Source organism: Metopolophium dirhodum, chromosome 1 (genome assembly GCF_019925205.1).
Source record: "Metopolophium dirhodum isolate CAU chromosome 1, ASM1992520v1, whole genome shotgun sequence".
Taxonomy (NCBI): domain Eukaryota; kingdom Metazoa; phylum Arthropoda; class Insecta; order Hemiptera; family Aphididae; genus Metopolophium; species Metopolophium dirhodum.
This window is the reverse complement of record NC_083560.1, coordinates 89,549,815-89,569,339: the sequence shown is the minus strand read 5'-3', so window position 1 is coordinate 89,569,339 and position 19,525 is coordinate 89,549,815. Positions and strand designations below refer to the sequence as shown.

The following is a 19,525-nucleotide window of genomic DNA, read 5'->3' as shown; positions in this document are numbered from 1 at the left end:
TATTACACATATACCCCTCTTGATCAGTAATCCTTAATCATTACCTATCACTAGAGCGCGGATTTGTATGCACTTAAAAGTATTGAAATATGCCATATAGTATGCAGTAAAAATCATGAAAATATGCAAAAAATATGCAGTAAAAATCATGAAAATATGCAAAAAATATGGAGTCAAAATCATAAAAATTAGTAAAAAATATGCAAAAATGTTTTATTTATTTAAAATTTACAATACAACTTATAATAATTAATTACTTAAATAGGTACTTCATAAAAAAAAATTTAGGGAATTTTCTGAAAAACTTAATTTATTTTTAAAATTTTATTTATTATTAAAATGAATAATCATGTGCATTTCAAGTTTTTCTTCTGTGAAGCTGTATCGTTTATCGGTTAACATATTTTTAAAGACCGAGAACGAACGTTCGACGTCAACCAAAGTTATTGGGGCATATTTGAAGCAACTTAGTATTGTCGGGTCTTCATAAAGATCTTCGAGCTGAACGTTTTCGCCTAATAACACTGAATTAATTTTCGTAGAATCTTCAGACCTTAATTTTTGTTGGAAAGCTCGTTTAGTTTTGTTGCAAGTGTTGCACCTTTCGATCCAGGAATAGAATTTTGTTAGAAAACGAACTCCTTATTTTTGGCATATTTACAATTTACGGACAACGACAATCGACGAAACTCAGTTGTATACTGGTATGTCGATAACTGACTGATACAGCAAGAGTAATTTAGATTATAGGTAGACACACATTTATTTTCGGCATATTAACGATTTGCGGACAACGAAAAACGATGTAACCGAGTGCCAAGTGGTATGTCAATAACCGACTGACACAGCAAGAGCGATTAAGTTTACGTCGTAATCGATTATTTATCTTATAGAGGTTTAAATAAATATATATATACATTATTATTTAGTGACTATGAAATTTAGATTTAATTTTTCTACTTGACTCGAAGAAAATGTGTTTCAAAGTCTGGTATGGCTGCTAAAAGTACCAAATGTTATACTTATGCCAAAGCATTGGAATTTTTGCGTCCAACAATGGAAAACAGAAAGTAATTAATTAGGTCAATGTAAAAATAGTATATAGATATTATTAACATTTTTTTTTTTTTTTTTGTAGGACTGAGAGCAATATTTCTAGTGAATCGAGTAACGAAGAGTTTAGTGACCAAGATAGTGAAAGAGAAGATGAGTTATTGATGGTTGGCTTGAATGAAAGTGAAGTAGCTGTTCAATCTCCTTCAACCAGCAATATGTATGTTAAAAAAAAAAGTAAAAAAATAGAAAACTCCTTTGAATCAAGCGAAAACAATAATTTAACATACACCAATGTCACAGAGTCCCGTGAAACTGAAAGTAACAAACGTCCATACTCACCTACCATCAGTAAAAAATCAAAAACTAAAAGTACCAAAAATGAAACAGCATTTGAAAACAAATTGATTGACTATTTACGTAATAGACCAAGAGAAGAAACTGACCCTGACAAGTTATTTCTATTATCATTGTTGCCACAAATTAAACAACTCTCACAGGACAAAAAAACTCAACTATATATTTATTTTTTAAATGGCATTCAACAAATAAGTCAAATTTCTAATAATCCACAAACCGATTTTCATTCTTCATATTCTCAAGGTTATTCCCCAAGTCCCTCTCAGACACCATTAAATGTACTCACTGACTCATCTCTTATTTCACACCACAATATTAATTCTCCTTATCAGTCTCCCATGCTTGCTCCTGTGCCTCAGCATTATATGCAGAATAAGCAAAATATACAATTTTCTCAGGCTACCCATTCTCCTGTAAATCTGCCCCAAAATCAGCCACATACTCAAACACACCACAACAGTCTTTCTAGCTATCACGAACATTCTTAATTAAAAATTAAAATACAAAATATATCCTAAAATATATTTTATATATTGTTGAAATGCAGTAATATTATGTTCGAAGTTTCATTTTTTTTTTTATATTAATTGTAAAATTTGTAAAATTGTAAAATACAATTTATAAAAAATAATTTTTATAATTTTTTTTTTAAATATTTTATATTAGGTATATATTGTTATAATATATACATTAGGTATAATATTAAACTTGAAGGATCATTTTTTTTTTTATATTAATATTTTTATTTAATATTGTAAAATACAATATAATTTATAAAAAATAATTTTTATATTTTTTTTTTAAATATTTTATATTAGGTATATATTGTTATAATATATACATTAGGTATAATATTAAACTTGAAGGATCATTTTTTTTTTTATATTAATATTTTTATTTAATATTGTAATATACAATATAATTGTATTATTTTTATTAATATTTTATATTATATTGTTATAGTAGATACAACATTAATTTTTAAGTATCAATTTTTTTTATAATTAAATTTTTAGTAAATATTGTGAAATACAATATTAATTTAATATCATTTAACATTTTTTTGTTTTAATTATACGCGTTGTTTGTAAGTATAAACTACAACTTATAAGTACAAGTATTTTATGCATTTCATTTTTACTACATATATTTTTTACACTAAGCTTATACTTTGATAGTTAATTGCATACTTATTTACCTTAATGTAACAGTCAACCTTTCTTCAGGTGGAATGGATAAACGTAACACAGTATCCTGCTTTTGCAAATGTCTTCCAATCATATTTAACTGAATAATCAATTACAATTTAAATATATAACCAGAACCACGTTTTAAAATATAATAATAATTTAATGCAAGTTCTTTACACTTGTACAATACTTACCAGCTCATCAAATGTTTTAATTGACATACGGAAATATTTAAAAAACTCTTCCGGATATTGCCTCAATGTCATAAAGGTTACTTGAAACTGTCCTCCGCGCGGCCTTTTTAAGTTAAGTGGATGTACCCACCAACGACGTTTATTGTTTTTATCTTTTTTTTGTTTTTTATTAATTTTATTTCGAATATACTAGACAGACAGCTTCTACATCATTTAAATTGTTTAAAGCGTCCATTTTTTAATAAAAATCAAAAAATAATATTCCGTGATCGTGTGATGGTATTGAACGAAACCTGAATACCTACTGAACGATTGCAAGTTGCAAGGCATGCGTGGTGAAAAATATTTTTCCCGCTCGTTTGAAAACCGCCAATGTACGCTACGGTGTGTAAGATATGAATTCAGCGTTTTAAACGCTGCGTCGAAGCTGCGCGTCTGAAACGCTGCGTCGAAAACGCTAGGTGTGTAACCAGCTTAAATCCGCGGCGGATAATCGCCCAAAATTAAACATGGGTTATTCAATTGGCATATTCATACGAGCACAACTGCGCCGCTGATCCACGCGGACGACCGCCTGTGTCCGCTCATGTTTAAATTTCAGGCGGTCGACCGCTACCGCTCACTAAAATTAAACTGTGTATTTCCAATGGACATATGCACACGAAGCGTATTGTCCGCGGCGGACCACGGACGTGATTATGATTGCGCGGGTTAATTTTATTTAAAAAATCATGATTGGAGCGTGGTTAATTCCAGTAATGGGCCCAGAACCATTTTTCTGGACCACTGAAGCTAGGTTCAAAATTATTGTATTCTACCTTCTATTATTAGAAGGCCTAGGAACTTGGTACCTACAAAGTGGATGGGCACAGGCTAACCCCCTGTATACCTGAACGCAAAACTCGTAAATTCATTGCTCCAATTTGACATTTTTACGATGTTTACATTTTTAAAAACTATTCAATAATAATCGAGAGTATTTTTTCAACATCATGCCTAGTTGACACAGGCCGAGGCAAGTAGAGACATGTAGAAACCAGTGAAAAGTACATTTTCGAATAACTACGGATACTCCCTTGGTGTCTGAGTGACACTATTCTGCCGGCATTCATAGGCTTCGTTCATATTTTTTAGTTATTACTATTATACATTTATAAAATGTTTGATATTGAACAATTTATTGTTGAAATCCAACAAAATGAATGTATTTGGAACAAACGTAAGTACTGCATTGATTATTCATATATTTATTTATTTATATATTAATAAATAGTAATAATACCTACTTACAAGTTATAATTAGGGCTCGGAACTTAATGCACTTAACAAGTACTATAATATAGTATATTATTGTACATATATTATATGCATGCACTTATGCACATATTTTGTTACAAATATGCTTTAAAAATATACACTTTTTTTTACTCACAATTTTCATAAATACAAATATTTTTATATTTTATAATTTTTACTAAATATTTACTAATACAAACGGGAAATTGTATGTCAACTAAGGATTTGGAATACACGATACTCCAATACCTAATGAAAACTTTCAAAATAAATATACATTATAAAGTATTTTATTTATTTTTTATTGTCAAATTTTCAAATTTTATTATAAACATAAAACATATCGTTAGGTACCTACTCATCAAATATATTCTCTAAAAATTAGTAAAATTGAAAAATATTCTATTAAAACTACAAAGCACAAACCACTCAATATGCAAAAACATGCACAATACACTTTTTATATATTTTGTTTCGTAGTTTCGTGAAATTAATTTAAAGTTTATTTAGCAATAAATCTAATAGACAAAAAAAACAACTTTTAGGAGGGTGGAAACTAATTTAATGAATATTAGAATTTTAGAATATCTATGAATAATGTATTATAAAGTGTGGTTATGAATTTTTAATTATGTATTTAGAGGAAAAAAGTCATCACGATATGCAGGCAATCCACGTGGCATGGACAAATGTGGCAAATATTTGTGTTGACAATTATAATGAGCTGGACGACAAGTTAAAATTGGAAAAAGGTAAAATTGGAATTCATATAATTATAAATACATAAATATAGTATAATATAATAAAAAATAGATCACCCATAATATTATTTACCAATAATTTTGTTTTGCCAGCTAAGTGAGTGATTCAGGTCATTCACATACGTCACGAAGTATTCTCTTACATCCTTTGCACTGGTCTGTGAATTTCTAACACCTACTCTTTCTACTAAACTTTCCATAGGGTTATTCTGACTGTCTTCATAGTTATTGTCTTCACCGTCTCGGCGTCGTACGAAGTTATGTAAGACACAGCAGGCTTTCGTTATTGTGACTGCAACATTTGGGTCAACCAACATACTTGATTGAAATACTCGCCATTTTTTTGACAATATTCCAAATGTGCATTCTATATATTGACGGGCTCTCGATAAGCGATTATTAAAAATTCTTCTGTTATTATTTAATGTTCTGCCTGTAAGTGTTTGTGTAGCGCAAACGCTTCGTCGGCTACTAAAACAAACGGCTGTGGCACTCCATTTTGATCGCCAGGTAGACATTGATCTGATGCAAAAATTGACCTTGTCTGAGTACAATTTTTTACCAAAAGTTGAAGTTTTGAAGACGTTACAATCACTTTCTTTGCCATATGACCCAACATCAATGATACGAAAACAATAATTTGAATCACAAATGGCCATTAGAATCAAAGAAAAAAAGTTTTTGTAATTATAATACAACGATCCACTGTTTTTGGGACACTCGAGCCTTATGTGTTTTCCATCCACCTATTATAAGTTTAATTACATATAATACAGTATGTTATAGAGATTTGAAATTTATGGTATTTGAGTAGCGTTTAAATATTTTTATATGGTTTAAAGTATAGCGTGTATAATGTATACAATAAGTAAAATAAGTCTAATCTAAGTGACTAAGTATACAAATAATTAATAAATATACGTACAGCACCAACAGTGTTTGGAAATTGAGTTTTTTCGTAGTAACCATTAGCTATACCCAGCCAGTCTTTTGTTGTTGGTTCTGCCATTTCCAAAGGCTGTAAAACTTTCCACAAAACATCGCAAGTTTCTTGCACTATTTTTGCTATTGTGGATACTCCTGCCAGAAACTCAAAATGTAACGCTGTGCAATTTGTTCCAGTTGCCAAGTATCTAAATAAATATATTGAAAATCCATTTATAAAAAACATTTATTAATAGTTATTAATTAATTAAATATATGATTCAGTAAATTAATTTGAATACACAATTTGATAACTATAATTTGTATTTATTTTTTTATTTTTATTTATGTAGTCTAAGGTATTAGTTATCAATGTAGATTCTGTTAAATCAATTATATGCTTATCACTATCCTTAGCCATTACTATTGTTTTGAATTCGTCTCATTTTAATTATTTATTTATTCGTTTAAATTAGTTAAAGAACTAAAGGCCAAATGGAAAAATATTAAAGACGCATACAGAAAAAAGTGCATTCATAAATCCGGCCAGGTTGCAAATATAGACAAACCATACGTGTATGCAAATATTTTAGAGTTCCTCCGGCCAACCATGGAAAACAGAAAGTAATTTACTGATTTTTACTAACATAGTTTACCTTTTTAAATAAATTGTAAATATTATTTTTATATTGTTCTTAAGGACTGAGAGTAATGTTGCTGTAGCAGAAGCCGACAAAGAAGACAACATGGGCATTGAAAATGAAACAAATGAAGAAATTAACCCCTTAGCTGATTATGTAATATCTGAGGAGTCTCCAGTCAGAACAAAAAAAAAAAAGGTTAATGAAAAAAATCCAAATTCTTTTGAAGACCAGCTAATTAGTGCCTTGAAAGAACGCAGAGTTCCAGAGGATCCAGTGACATCATTTCTGATGTAATTAGCTCCACAAATAAGGAGAATGACAGAAGACCAGCAAAACAAAATTTATATTGAATTTTTACAATCAATTCAAAAAGTAAAAATGTCTAATAACTCTGATCAAATCCAACCACAATTTGATCCCCCATTAGTTAATGATGTTACTTCTAAACATTTGCAATATATATATATAACAATATGAACTCATACCCATTAAATGTTCACCTACCAGCCACATCACCTTCTACAAATAGAAACATGCCAACATACTACCAACCCTATATAACTGTGCCTCATACTTCATTTGTGTCAACTCTTACACCATTTTACACCACTCTTGCACCATCAACTTCTACTCACAGAGATGCCAACATGCAACACATGCTCCATCTTCTGCTCCTACTCCGGAACAATCCGTTACACTAACTGATACAACTGCAGTATTAAATCCAGAGCTTGTTAATCCATTCTATGAAAACTACTACTCAGGAAATTCAAACTGACATAATCAGTATTACTTTTGGCTTATTTAAATTTGAACTTAGTTATAACACTTAAAGTAAAGTATTATTTGTTAATTTTTTTTTTCTTTTCATATTTAAATCAACATATAATACTTAAAGTAAAGTATTATTTGTTACATTTTTTTTTTCTTTTCATATTTAAATCAACATATTATAATACTTAAAGTAAAGTATTATTTGTTACATTTTTCTTTTCTTTTCATATTTAAATCAACATATAATACTTAAAGTAAAGTATTATTTGTTACATTTTTTTTTCTTTTCATATTTAAATCAACATATAATACTTAAAGTAAAGTATTATTTGTTAATAAATTTATTTGTCCATGTTTCATGTTAACCATGTTATACCCATAACTAATTATTATTATTTAATAAAAATGGTTGTATAAATATGATAATGAATATTATTTTGTTATCATTTACCTATTTACAATATCTACCTAATAATGATATTAATATGAACCATTAGTTAATTATGCTTAATAAAATATGTAGTCACCTAAAAGACAGGCAGAGTGCAAGAGTGCAAAATAAAACTGTAGAATGTATTATTAAATTACTTTATTATTGCAGTATGTATGTGTACTAACCTTAAAGTAATTGTCAGCCTTTCTTCTTTGGAAATTGGGATGCGCATATTCGTTATCTGTTTTGTTACATATGGTCCAATTAATGAAATCTAAAAAAGTATAAGTTGAGGTAGATATAGTATAGTTTTAATATAAAATATATTATTAAAAGTATTTATTATTTAGTAAGAGAATGCCATCTGCATTATAGATACTATTTGTTTTTTTTTTATTTGTATTTAAAATTATTATATAATTTATATTATATATAATAATTATACTGGCTGATGAAACAAAAAATTAATTAATTAGTTTAACATTGTAGCTGCTTTATATTATCAACAATTTACATATTTTATTGATCAAATTCAAAAATATGCATAATAATGTCTTAACCCCCCCCCCCCCCCCAAAAAAAAAATACAGAACATTTCAAGAAAACTTCGAAAAATTCTGCCCCCCCCCCCCTCCAAATTTAAAACTCAAATTTCACCTTTAAATGTATACCAAAAACATAATGATAAAAAATGAGTATGCCTCCAAAATGTGATTACCCATCATTAGTTAATATAATACCTACTTAGATGTTTTTTTTTAATATTATTATAGGTGTATAAGCTTTTTACCTAAGATTTTTTTTAGCTGTTTTAAATATTTTGAAATTACACAGTAAACATTTAAAAAAAACGTTGTGGGAGTATGGGATCAATATTAAATCCAAAACTGCCTATATGAAACCCCATACAATCCGTGTATGATATTATTTAAATTAAAAAAACTAGATCGTAGTATAATATATATTTAGTACAATATTTACTCACCAATTCATCGAACGACTGTATGGACATTCGATAGTACATTTGAAACTTTTCTGGATGTGCTCGCAGTATCATAAAGTTGACATTAAATTGTCCTTCTTGTGGTCTTTTCAAATTAATTGGATGTACCCAATAACGCCTTTTCGGTAATTTTGTTTTTTGCTTTTTATTTCGTTTGTGTAGCGCGTATGCAACAGCTACGGCTTCCACATCATCCAATAACTGTAAGTCCATTTTAAATGCTTTACAAAGTTACAAAATGCTTCAAAACAAGTGTCTTTACTCAACCACGTGTCAAGAGAAACTGACGACTCGTTCAATCGATCATGCTATTCAAAATATTGGCGCCAAAAAAAAAGGTCTTGATGAAAACCGCTGTAAAACCGCCTACGTATGTAATCAAGCCGAGAGAGCGGTTTATCCGCCGCGGATTTAAACCGCGACCGCGCGCGGCTAAACCGCTCCGTGTGTAGCCAGCTTAAAGCTTAGTCATTTTACAAACAACATTAATAGTAATGAGACTACAGTGGCAACAACTGAATCTGAGCCACCTATAAAGAGACAAAAACAACTTTTATTGTCAAATAGGTAAAACTCAATTAGAGTTACTGAATTGTATTAAGAATAATAGTATAAATGTGTAATTAGTATAAAACTTAAATTGAAGTACAACTTAAATGAGTTTATTTTTTAGTTTACAGCTTGGACATTTTCCAACTGGTTTGGATACATCAACCTCTGGAAGGTTTCAAAAACAAGTTATGTTGTTTGGTTTAATACAGCTTTGGTTTAAGTATACAAATAGAGTAAAAATATATTACAAAAAAATGTGCCATATTTTTAATATTATTAATTTGAAAAAAATACTAGTAAAATATGGTCAAATCAAATAAGTTTTAGTTTTCAAGAAAATTGTAAATTCAACTGGTTTGAATGATAGTTATAAGTTATAACTTTATAAGCTATAAGATACAAGCGATAGTATAGAAGCTTTTCATTTATATAACTACACAATTTTGATTTATAAATTATAATACTTAATCAAAACATGTTCTGCTATATAAATTTGGAGTATTTGGTTTTTAGTTTTTATTCATAATATTATGTTTTATTTAAATTTTTACATTTGAACTATTTATTACCTATAAAGTGTTATTTCAGATTTGGAGCACCGTCAGAACTACAAATTAAAGCGTTTTACGAAGATATTGTGAGAATGATAGCAGAGGACTTGCAACCATTATCAATTGTGGAAAATGAAGGATTTAAAAATATGGTGAATTTATTGGACTCTAGGTAAATATAAATGACCATAATTTTTGTATTTCAATTATTATAAAATTAGAGAAACATTTAATAAGAAAAACATTTAACAAAGTTAGTAAAAACCACAAAATCATAGATATGAACATTGTTTTAAGCTTTATTACTAAACATTACAGTTTTACACAATTATATACATAATTATCATACACAATTAGAAAATACAAGAAAATATTATTATTAAACAGAAAATAAAATAACATAAGAAATTAAAAATTAATTTTATACACTTTTTATAAGAATTAAAACTTATTTCAGGTATAAAATTCCTAGCAGAAGGGCACTTGGTAGAACTATAATACCTAATATGTATACAAATGTCCGAAATAAGGTTCAGACTCTTTTAAATGATACTAGTTATATTGCCATTACTACTGATATCTGGACATCAATTAATACAGATTCTTTCAAAACTATGACTGCACATTTTTTTCCAAAAGAACAAAGTAAACTGAAAACAGTTGTCCTGTGTACAAAAAAATTAGAACACAGTCATACTGGTGCTCATTTGGCTGAAATAATGACCAGTGAATTGAATAGTTGGGGTATTCTAGACAAAGTAGTGGCAATCGTTACTGAAGGTGGGTCTAACATCAAGTCAGCTGTTAGGTTAATGGATATTCAGCACATTCCTTGTACCGCCCACAAACTTAACCCTACACTGCATACAAGGGCATATATGCATTATAACATTAGATGGTTATGTATCTAAGGTATGTTCGACTATAGCTAATGAAAACCTGGTGGTCATTTGTTTAAACCAGTTAAAAGTTAGTTTTTCGTAAAATTTCAACGGTAGATGGCAGCACATATTTTAAATTTATTTTAAAAGTATTTTTTTTTGTATATGCTATGCTATGCTCCATCATCCAATGTTCAACGAGTTGTTACACGGATAAAAATAGTATCGGCTTATCGAAAAAATTATATTTAGCTATTATAACATATGGTAATTGAGGCATTTCATAAACAAACAATGTATTTCACACCAACAATATATTATAGTTACTTATATTTGACGTGCATATCTGCACTTCTATGCAGTACTGGTCCTGACTGGCTAGTAGTATCAGCAACTTTTGTTCCTTGAGACTAATATTTTATATTATTGTTGTCTGTTTTTACAATATTGTGTGTAACTGTTGTGCGTTTTTTTAATTATTTTTTAAATATGGCTCTTAACGATTATGAAATCGAAACGTTTTTAAATATACCAATCGAAAGTGAAGACGAGTATGCAGATGGTTTTGAGCTAAGTGACGATGAAAATATAAATGAGGTAAATAATAAATATACATTTTATATTGGACCGCACATTTTTGCAATCATAATTTTTATAGGAAACTGTAACTCCTTGCGAAGACCGTGTTGTTGTGCGTGTTAGAGAAGAAGACAATGATGTTTTTACACTTCCAGAATATTTTTTAGTTGAAAATGAAAATGTTTCCGATCAATCAACTTCTAGTTCTCCTGTACAAGTGCAAACTTCACCATCACCGCCGTCGTCGCAAAATGTAAATTTTGTACAAACATCTACAGATACAATGCGCGTTCAACGTACAAGGATAATTCGCTGTAATAAAAATGCTGATAAAAAACAGGTAAAAAATCCAATTTTACATAATAAAACAAGAGTTGTTCGACCGACATGGATAAAAGGTAATTTTACACAAAATGAGTCGTTTATAAAATTTAAAACTGAATTGCTAATGCCACATAAACTAAAAAATTTAGAAACGCCTAAAAATTTTTTTTAATTATTTTTTCGACGACTGTCTATTATCAATAATAACTGAGCAAACAGAACTGTTCAGCACGCAAGTTGACCCTTCAAAGCCAATTACCCTCTCTAAAACTGAATTACAAAGATTTCTTTGTATACTTATTATGATGTCCGTTAACCATGTTCCAAACTCGAGATCGTATTGGTCAGATAATTTAGGAAATATCCCTATAAAGAACTGCATGTGCGTAAATCATTTCGAAAGAATAAAAAGATTTCTACATTTCAATGACAATAATTTAGACCTCTCTCCAAATCACGAAGACCGTGATAGGCTGTTCAAAATCCGTCCGATTGTTGAATTACTAAAATCAAAATTTTCTTCTGTGCCTTTTGACGAATTTCTGGCACTAGATGAACAGTTGTGCCCAACAAAGGCACGTTCGTATATGAAGCAATATTTACCCCTTAAACCTCATAAATGGGGTTATAAATTATTTGTTCTCTGTGGAGTAAAAGGTTACGCCTACAATTTTGAAATTTACACGGGTAACGAAAACAATTCTGTAGAACGCCAGCAAATGCTTGAACCTGACTTAGGTGCAACAGGTAATGTCGTAGTTAGACTTTCGAGAGTAATACCGAGAAATGAACACCATAAATTATACTTCGACAATTATTATACGTCAATTCCAGTTATGGTGTATTTAGAAAAATTAGGCATACACACAGTAGGGACGTTTAGGAGGAAAAGATTTCCAGATATAGCGCTTATGTCTGAAAAATAAATGCTAAAAAAACCACGAGGAACATATGATGAATGTTTAACAGTAGTTGATGGTGTACCAATTACAATAGTGTCGTGGAAAGACAATAAAATTGTAAATGTTACCTCCACTTTCATTGGCGCCCTCAAACCAACCAAAATACGTAGATACGATAAAAAACAAAAAAAAAATGTAGACGTTGAGAGGCCCAAAATTATCGAAGTCTATAATAAGCACATGGGCGGTGTTGATCTGATGGATTCATTGATAGGACGGTACAGAATAATAATGAGAACAAAAAACTGGTACATAAAAATATTTTATCACTTATTAGATATGACGGTCGTGAATTCATGGCTAATGTACAAAAAAATTACCGGCAAAACAATGCCATTGGCCAAATTTCGAGAAAATTTATCTGTAACTCTTATGCAAAGTGGAATCGCCAAACGAGGAAAAGGCAGGCCATCAACATTAAACATTACCTAAATGTAGTCTGGAGATATGCTCATTATACAATTCAATTCTAAGAAACTATATTTTGTTTAACTACAAAATCTTATATAAAATCGTACTTTACTTATAATTAATCTGTTGAGTTTTTCAGGAAAGTTGTAATACCAAATATTTAACTACTTACTAGTAGCCAGTAGCCACAGTGCCAGTAGGTACAATCATAACTCCTTAGTTGTCATTGTATTTTATTTAAATTGAGTTATTAATATTATAGTTGAATACTGGGAAAATGTACAACAATGATATTTAGACATTTAGCAAAAACAATATAATACAATTGTTTTCAAAACATTACATTATTTGTATTATAATAGTTAATAATATAAAGGATTCGGCAAAGTTTTAAGAAGGTATATCCAAATTAAAATTAATGAATAGGTATTAAATTTATATTATTCAAAAAATATAACTGTCAATTGATTAATGTTTGTCTCATAATTTATATTTTATAATACGATATAATTTGAAATATAAAAACAAATTGTAAATTGTAACTAGGACATGGAAATTATAGAAGATAAAAAAATCAAAATATACAATATGTAATAGTTATTAGTTAATAAAAATTATAAAATACTTATGAAAAGGTGTACAATTTGAGTAATAACAGTTAAAAATATGTAAATAAACAAAAAGGTGGATAAGTGGATGTCGCTCTGCTGTACAGTAGGTTATAAGTGGGTCACTGTAATGGATGGTGTTAAATTTGAATTCAATGATATAATATCATTGTATAAGAAAAACGATTTTGAGTGAAAACGGTCAAACAGCCTATGATTTTACCAAGTATATTTGATGATATTATTGTGAATAAAGTAATTTATATATAACCTATTTACGTGGAGCCTTGTTTTAAATTTTCAATCCTTAGCCATAAAAGTTAAAAATTTATAATATTTATACATTTTTAACCACAAAATAATTAATAAATTATAAATTTGATAAATGTTGTCAAAATTTGAACTTTAAATGCTAATAAAAAAAAAAATTGTGCCCATGTATTTTTAATATTTTTCAACTGCTATTAGAACGATATATTAGGAGCCTTATATTAAATTTTCACGCTTTTTTACCCAACAAATAAAAATTTATTGATATTTATAGAAAAAAAAACTAAAAAAAATTGAAAACTGACAATGTCCGTAAACAGCTCAAAAAGAGTCAAAATATTTTCAACATTTTATAGTGTATAGAAAATGCTAATATGAACATTCAGTGAAATTTTCAAGTATCTACAGTCATTCGTTTTTTAATTACAATAAAATAAGAAAATTGTTACATGAGAAATCGAGTAAATATCAAATGTTGTAAAAATATAAATTTCAGACGCTCATAAATATTTAATTTAAGTTTCTTCTAGACATTTTTTTTTTGATAAAGGTAGACAAACTTATGAGTAATCTTATATTACATTTTCAATTCTTAGATTTAAAAAGAAAAATTTTTATGAATTCTCAACTCAAAATAATTTGCTATTTTTCGTGATTTTTCCGTATTTTGTCAAAATTTGAACTTTAAATGCTTATAAATAAAAACTGTGACTAAGGATTTTTAATTTTTTTCATCTGCCTTTGAAACAATAACCTACTCAACAGATAAAATTTTATTGAAATTTATAGAAAAAAAAACTAAAAAAATTGAAAACTGACAATGGCCGTAAACAGCTCAAAAAGATTCAAAATATTTTGTAAATTTTATGGTATATAGAAAATGCTAATATAAACATTCAGTCAAAATGTCATGTCCCTATGGTCATTTGTTTTAGAGTTACACCAAAAACCAAAATCGATTTTCTCGAAAACAGATTTTGCGTAAAAATTCCTGTTTTTCCTTAATTTTTCTTTTGTTTTTCACGTCGCTTTTGACCCCCCAAAGTACCAACTAGATTCACTTTCCTATCAGAAAAGTTACTATTGAAGAAAATCCAAGCACTTTTACTGTCCTAAAAGGTGATGACAGACACAAAAATAAAAAAAAAATAAAAAAAAAAAAACATCATTGTAAAATCAATACATTCATCGCTTCGCTCAGAATCTAATATGATTACTTAATAATTACCTTTTAAATTTGAGATTCTTGAGAAAATACAAATTGTACTTATATGTCATATAATATTAATACGTCCGTCAAGTTGGCACCGGCACAATACGCTAGGATTATACATCTGATATAAAAAAATTGCTAGGAATTTGCTAGATTTTGCTAGGTCATTTTCAGAATTTGCTAGTATTTCGTTTAAGTGTAAATCAAAATTCAAATATGCCGGTGCCAACTTGACGCAGCACCGGCACATTGTCCGATCGGCTCGAAAGTGGTACCGAAATATTGCTAATCATTCGCTTGATTTTGCTAGGTAGTTTTTGGAATTTGCTAGACTTTGGTTTTTCCAGTAACCCGGAAAATGGAAAATGGCTCAGCACCGGCACATTGTCCGAGTTACCTATTACTTATTGTTACTTTGTAACCTATTACTTATTAGTTTAAACTTTTAATTTTTAAATGTATAGACGTTATATTTTATAATTTATTTAATAAATTAACTATTTACTATTATAGTATTATACATTTATACTATTTTATGTGTATTTCAGTTATTTGTTTTTTTTTTATCCACTTATTTATTAAAAAATAAAAAGATTGTAAAATTATTAATATTTATTATTTATTAATTAGTTATTATTTATCGTAGCGGAAATCTAATATGTTTTGATATGTCACATGATTTAAATGTTACATCGGTTTATATATCGGGTATCGGTTTTTGAAAAATACATCGGGTTTTTAAGTATTTTTATATCCGTTCATGGAAATAAAATATCGGACCGGCTATCGGTTTTATATCGGCAAAATACATCGGAATATCGGATATCGGAAAAAGTGCTATCGGCCCAGCTCTTAGTCAAATAGATTTAAAAATATTTTAATAATTTTTTTCTCAATAAAAACAATACTTATGAGATAATAGATAAAAATAAATACGTTTAACTCTACTCAACAAATTTGAAGTCTTGTATTATGTCTCGTAGGTGTTATTAGTTATTAAGTTTTTTAGTGTTTTATTAAATAGGTAGGTACTACTTACGTGTATGAAATTATTATATTTTTTGTGGGTTCCCTCATATAATAAGGAGTCACTATTTGGAAACAACATATTACAATTTGTAGCTCAATCATACCAGGAATTTTACGATTCAAATATGTTGGGCTATTCAAAACTATTTTAATGTTTATGAGTAGGTATATTGGGTATCATGCTGTATGGATCACGCAATATTATATCGTCGTTGACACGAAAAAATCTCCCATGTTCTTAAACCTAATTTTTCAGGAGAGACGAAAAACGTTTTAAAAAATCACAAATCATCAATGATTAATGAAAATACATTTAAAAAACGTAATAAAATATACATTTTTATTCTGAAAAAAATTGAAGTAAAAAACTTAATATAATATTTTATAATATGTATTTATTGTACAAATTGTCAATATTTCATCACATAGGAGGTTATGTTATATTACATATTATATATTATTCTGTGGTATCATCACATAATATCATGCTTACTGCTAATATGATAAACATGACAAATATAAATCTAGATCACAGACAAAAACATCATACAGGACTGTTACAAGACTGTACAACAATATTATTATTATAGTACATAAATAATATTGGTTGAGAAGAGTACGGAAGTATTTTATTTACGATTAGTTATGATCACCAAGACATAACGCAGTGTAGTGTGTACATTACCCAACAATCGCATTTGTTCTACAGTCCCCCCACACCCTCCATCAATGTCTTTCGACAGTCCTATATCCCAGTCTGCGATCTAAATATAACGATTACTATACTAATATATTGTAGTATTGAAATTATTAATAAAAATGGAAATAGGCAACATTTTGTTTATAGAAATTTTTTGCAATTATTTTATTTTTATGTCTATGATATTATAATATCATTGTGTTATCCGCATTTGCTCGAGTAAGTCGATACCAAGCAGTGTACGTTGGATTGTGAATCGTGTGGTAGTTTTTTGTTGTTGTATCTACTGTTATGTGTTATTAAAGTGTTAATATTGTTTATAATAATTACTAAATACACAATGGCAACGAAAGTAAGTACTTACATCTAATTTATGCAAATAATGTATATTGAATTATTTATTATATATTGAAATTTTTTTTATTTATTTTAAAACCTCTAGTATAAAACTATATATAATATATATCGAAATAATTAAGTAAAAATCATTACTCAATTATTGGGAGTCAACGTACAATCTCAGAAAAAAAAAATAATTGCTCCACCTGTAGTAGATAGGATAAAATCATCGGAATAACATTTTGAGATTTGAAAGCGAGTTTACTGCATGAGTCCACTGTTCAGACGTTTAGGACTCTTGGATTGTCACTTACACTAGGTACTGATAAGAATTTTAGATCCTGAGCGATGCAATGAGTGGTTAGTTTTACTATAATGTGTTTTTTATCCATATAAATAATTCCTAGGTATATAAATGGAATAATATTGTCTTATAGTTCAACATTTTAGATTCTGAGCGAAGCGATGAATGTATTGATTTTACAATGATGTGTGTTTTTTTTTATTTTTTTATTAACAGGTTAACTGCTACGTCATTTTTCAGTACATTGCCAAAAGCGCCACGTGTACCATTTTTGGTACACTTGTTGTTTTTCCAATAAGTTTTTGTGTGCCAGTAGTGGTACACGGGAGTCTTTGCCAAAAAGTGTTAAGTGTACCTATTATAGTACACGTAAATACGATTTTAACACAGGAAAATATTTCGTAGCCCACCAGACAAACAAATTTTCGACCAGCCCATAGATATCTTATGAATTCATTTTTTAAGGTAAAAAAAATAAAAAAAACAATTTTAATTTTAAATAATGTATGTATTCTAATAATATTATAATTATAATTTAATTATATTACATTTTATAATATACATTATGATTAGAAATATAACTAATGATTATTTTACTTTAATATTATGGTTCGTTGAAAAGCATTGTAGACAATAATATCTTTCACATACTTCACATTTTGTGTGTACACGTTTTGCTTTTTTTCTTGCATTGATCGTGCCTATAACAAAATAAAATCAAAATAGTAGAAATATACATCGCCCCAATAATATTCAATAATTTAATGTTTTACCTTCTTCACGGCAACATTGCCTGTAACATCCATAGCATCTTGCCCTTTTTTTATCTTTGACTAAAGTATGGTGTGGTATAATTGTAGATGTTTGTTGCGAGTTGACCTCTTTTTTTTTAACCATGTCGAGAGCAATGTCTTCTCTAAATTGTGTAATAGATTTGTTGTTATTGGTGACTGCTTTGTAAAGACTAAATGCATTTACTACTGCTGTATTACATATTATGTCAAAGGCTACTTTACGATACCATTTTACTCCTTTACGCAAACAGGTGTGGTAAGCACCTATCTGATCACTTACATCAATCAATCCTTTGCCACGGTTATAATCAATAATCACATTAGGTTTTATTTTTTTCCACGTTTCATTTGAACTTCGTTCATTGAATTACCATGTTTAGTTGAAATCATGAGAACATCTATGAAAACGCACTCAACGAGTGGTCAAAAATAGTGTTATTGACAGATACTATTCAAGGATATTACCTTAGTAACGAAATTATAATTAATTATCGAATTATATTTAGTTCTGACTTTCCCAGGGGGCTACGTGTACCATATTTGGTACACGATTGAAAATCATTAATTTCGATATAAAAACACATTATTTAATCACATAATAAACTAAAATAAAAATATCAAACTTTTTCATAAAGTTTTAGGTCCGTAGCAAATAAGGCATGTTCGCTACTTTTTGGATTAGCAAGAATGGCTAATCAACCATGTACCAAAAATGGTACACATAGCGGTTAACCTGTTAATTTTATATTTTTTTTTGTGTCTGTCATCACCTTTTAGGACAATAAAAGTGCTTGGATTTTCTTCAATAGTAACTTTTCTGATAGGAAAGTGAATCTAGTTGGTACTTTGGGGGGTCAAATGTAAAAATTTCCCAGTAGTTTTCAAAAGCGCCGTGAAAAATAAAAGAAAAATTAAGGAAAAACGGGAATTTTTACGCAAAATTTGTTTTTGAGAAAATCGATTTTGGTTTTTGGTGCAACTCAAAAACAAATGACCGTAGATACTTGAAATTTTCACTGGTTGTTTATATTTGCATTTTCTATACACGATAAATTTTTCAAAATAATTTGACTCTTTTTTAGCTGTTTGCGGACATTGTCAGTTTTTAATTTTTTTAGTTTTTTTTTTTTGTAAATATCAATAAAATGTTATTTGTTGGGTTTTTTACGCGTGAAAATTTAATATAAGGCTCTTGATATTTTTTTCTAATATCAGTTGAAAAATATTTAAAATACATGGGCACAATTTTTTTTTATAATTATTTAAATTTTAAATTTTGACAACATTTATCAAATTTATAATTTAATAATTATTTTGTAGTTAAAAAATTATAAAATCTTAACTTTTATAGCTAAGAATTGAAAATTGAAAACAAG

The 19,525-nt window shown here is 28.5% G+C and overlaps 2 protein-coding genes and 1 pseudogene across 2 annotated transcripts; 1 reads left to right on the top strand and 2 right to left on the bottom strand.

The window, feature by feature from the left end:
- The first annotated feature begins 993 nt into the window (after window positions 1–993).
- Window positions 994–1,901, top strand: LOC132934109 (uncharacterized). The gene is made up of 2 exons (XM_061000384.1): window positions 994–1,070; window positions 1,139–1,901. Exons 1-2 carry the CDS (start codon window positions 994–996, stop codon window positions 1,899–1,901), a joined length of 840 nt encoding a protein of 279 aa, XP_060856367.1.
- Window positions 1,902–2,607: 706 nt separating this feature from the next.
- LOC132934064 (uncharacterized) lies at window positions 2,608–3,032 on the bottom strand (annotated as a pseudogene).
- Window positions 3,033–7,719: 4,687 nt separating this feature from the next.
- Window positions 7,720–8,845, bottom strand: LOC132944514 (uncharacterized). Its single transcript, XM_061013902.1, has 3 exons — window positions 8,615–8,845; window positions 7,815–7,903; window positions 7,720–7,723 (listed from the first exon to the last, which is right to left on the bottom strand). Exons 1-3 carry the CDS (start codon window positions 8,843–8,845, stop codon window positions 7,720–7,722), a joined length of 324 nt encoding a protein of 107 aa, XP_060869885.1.
- Between the last annotated feature and the right edge of the window lie 10,680 nt (window positions 8,846–19,525).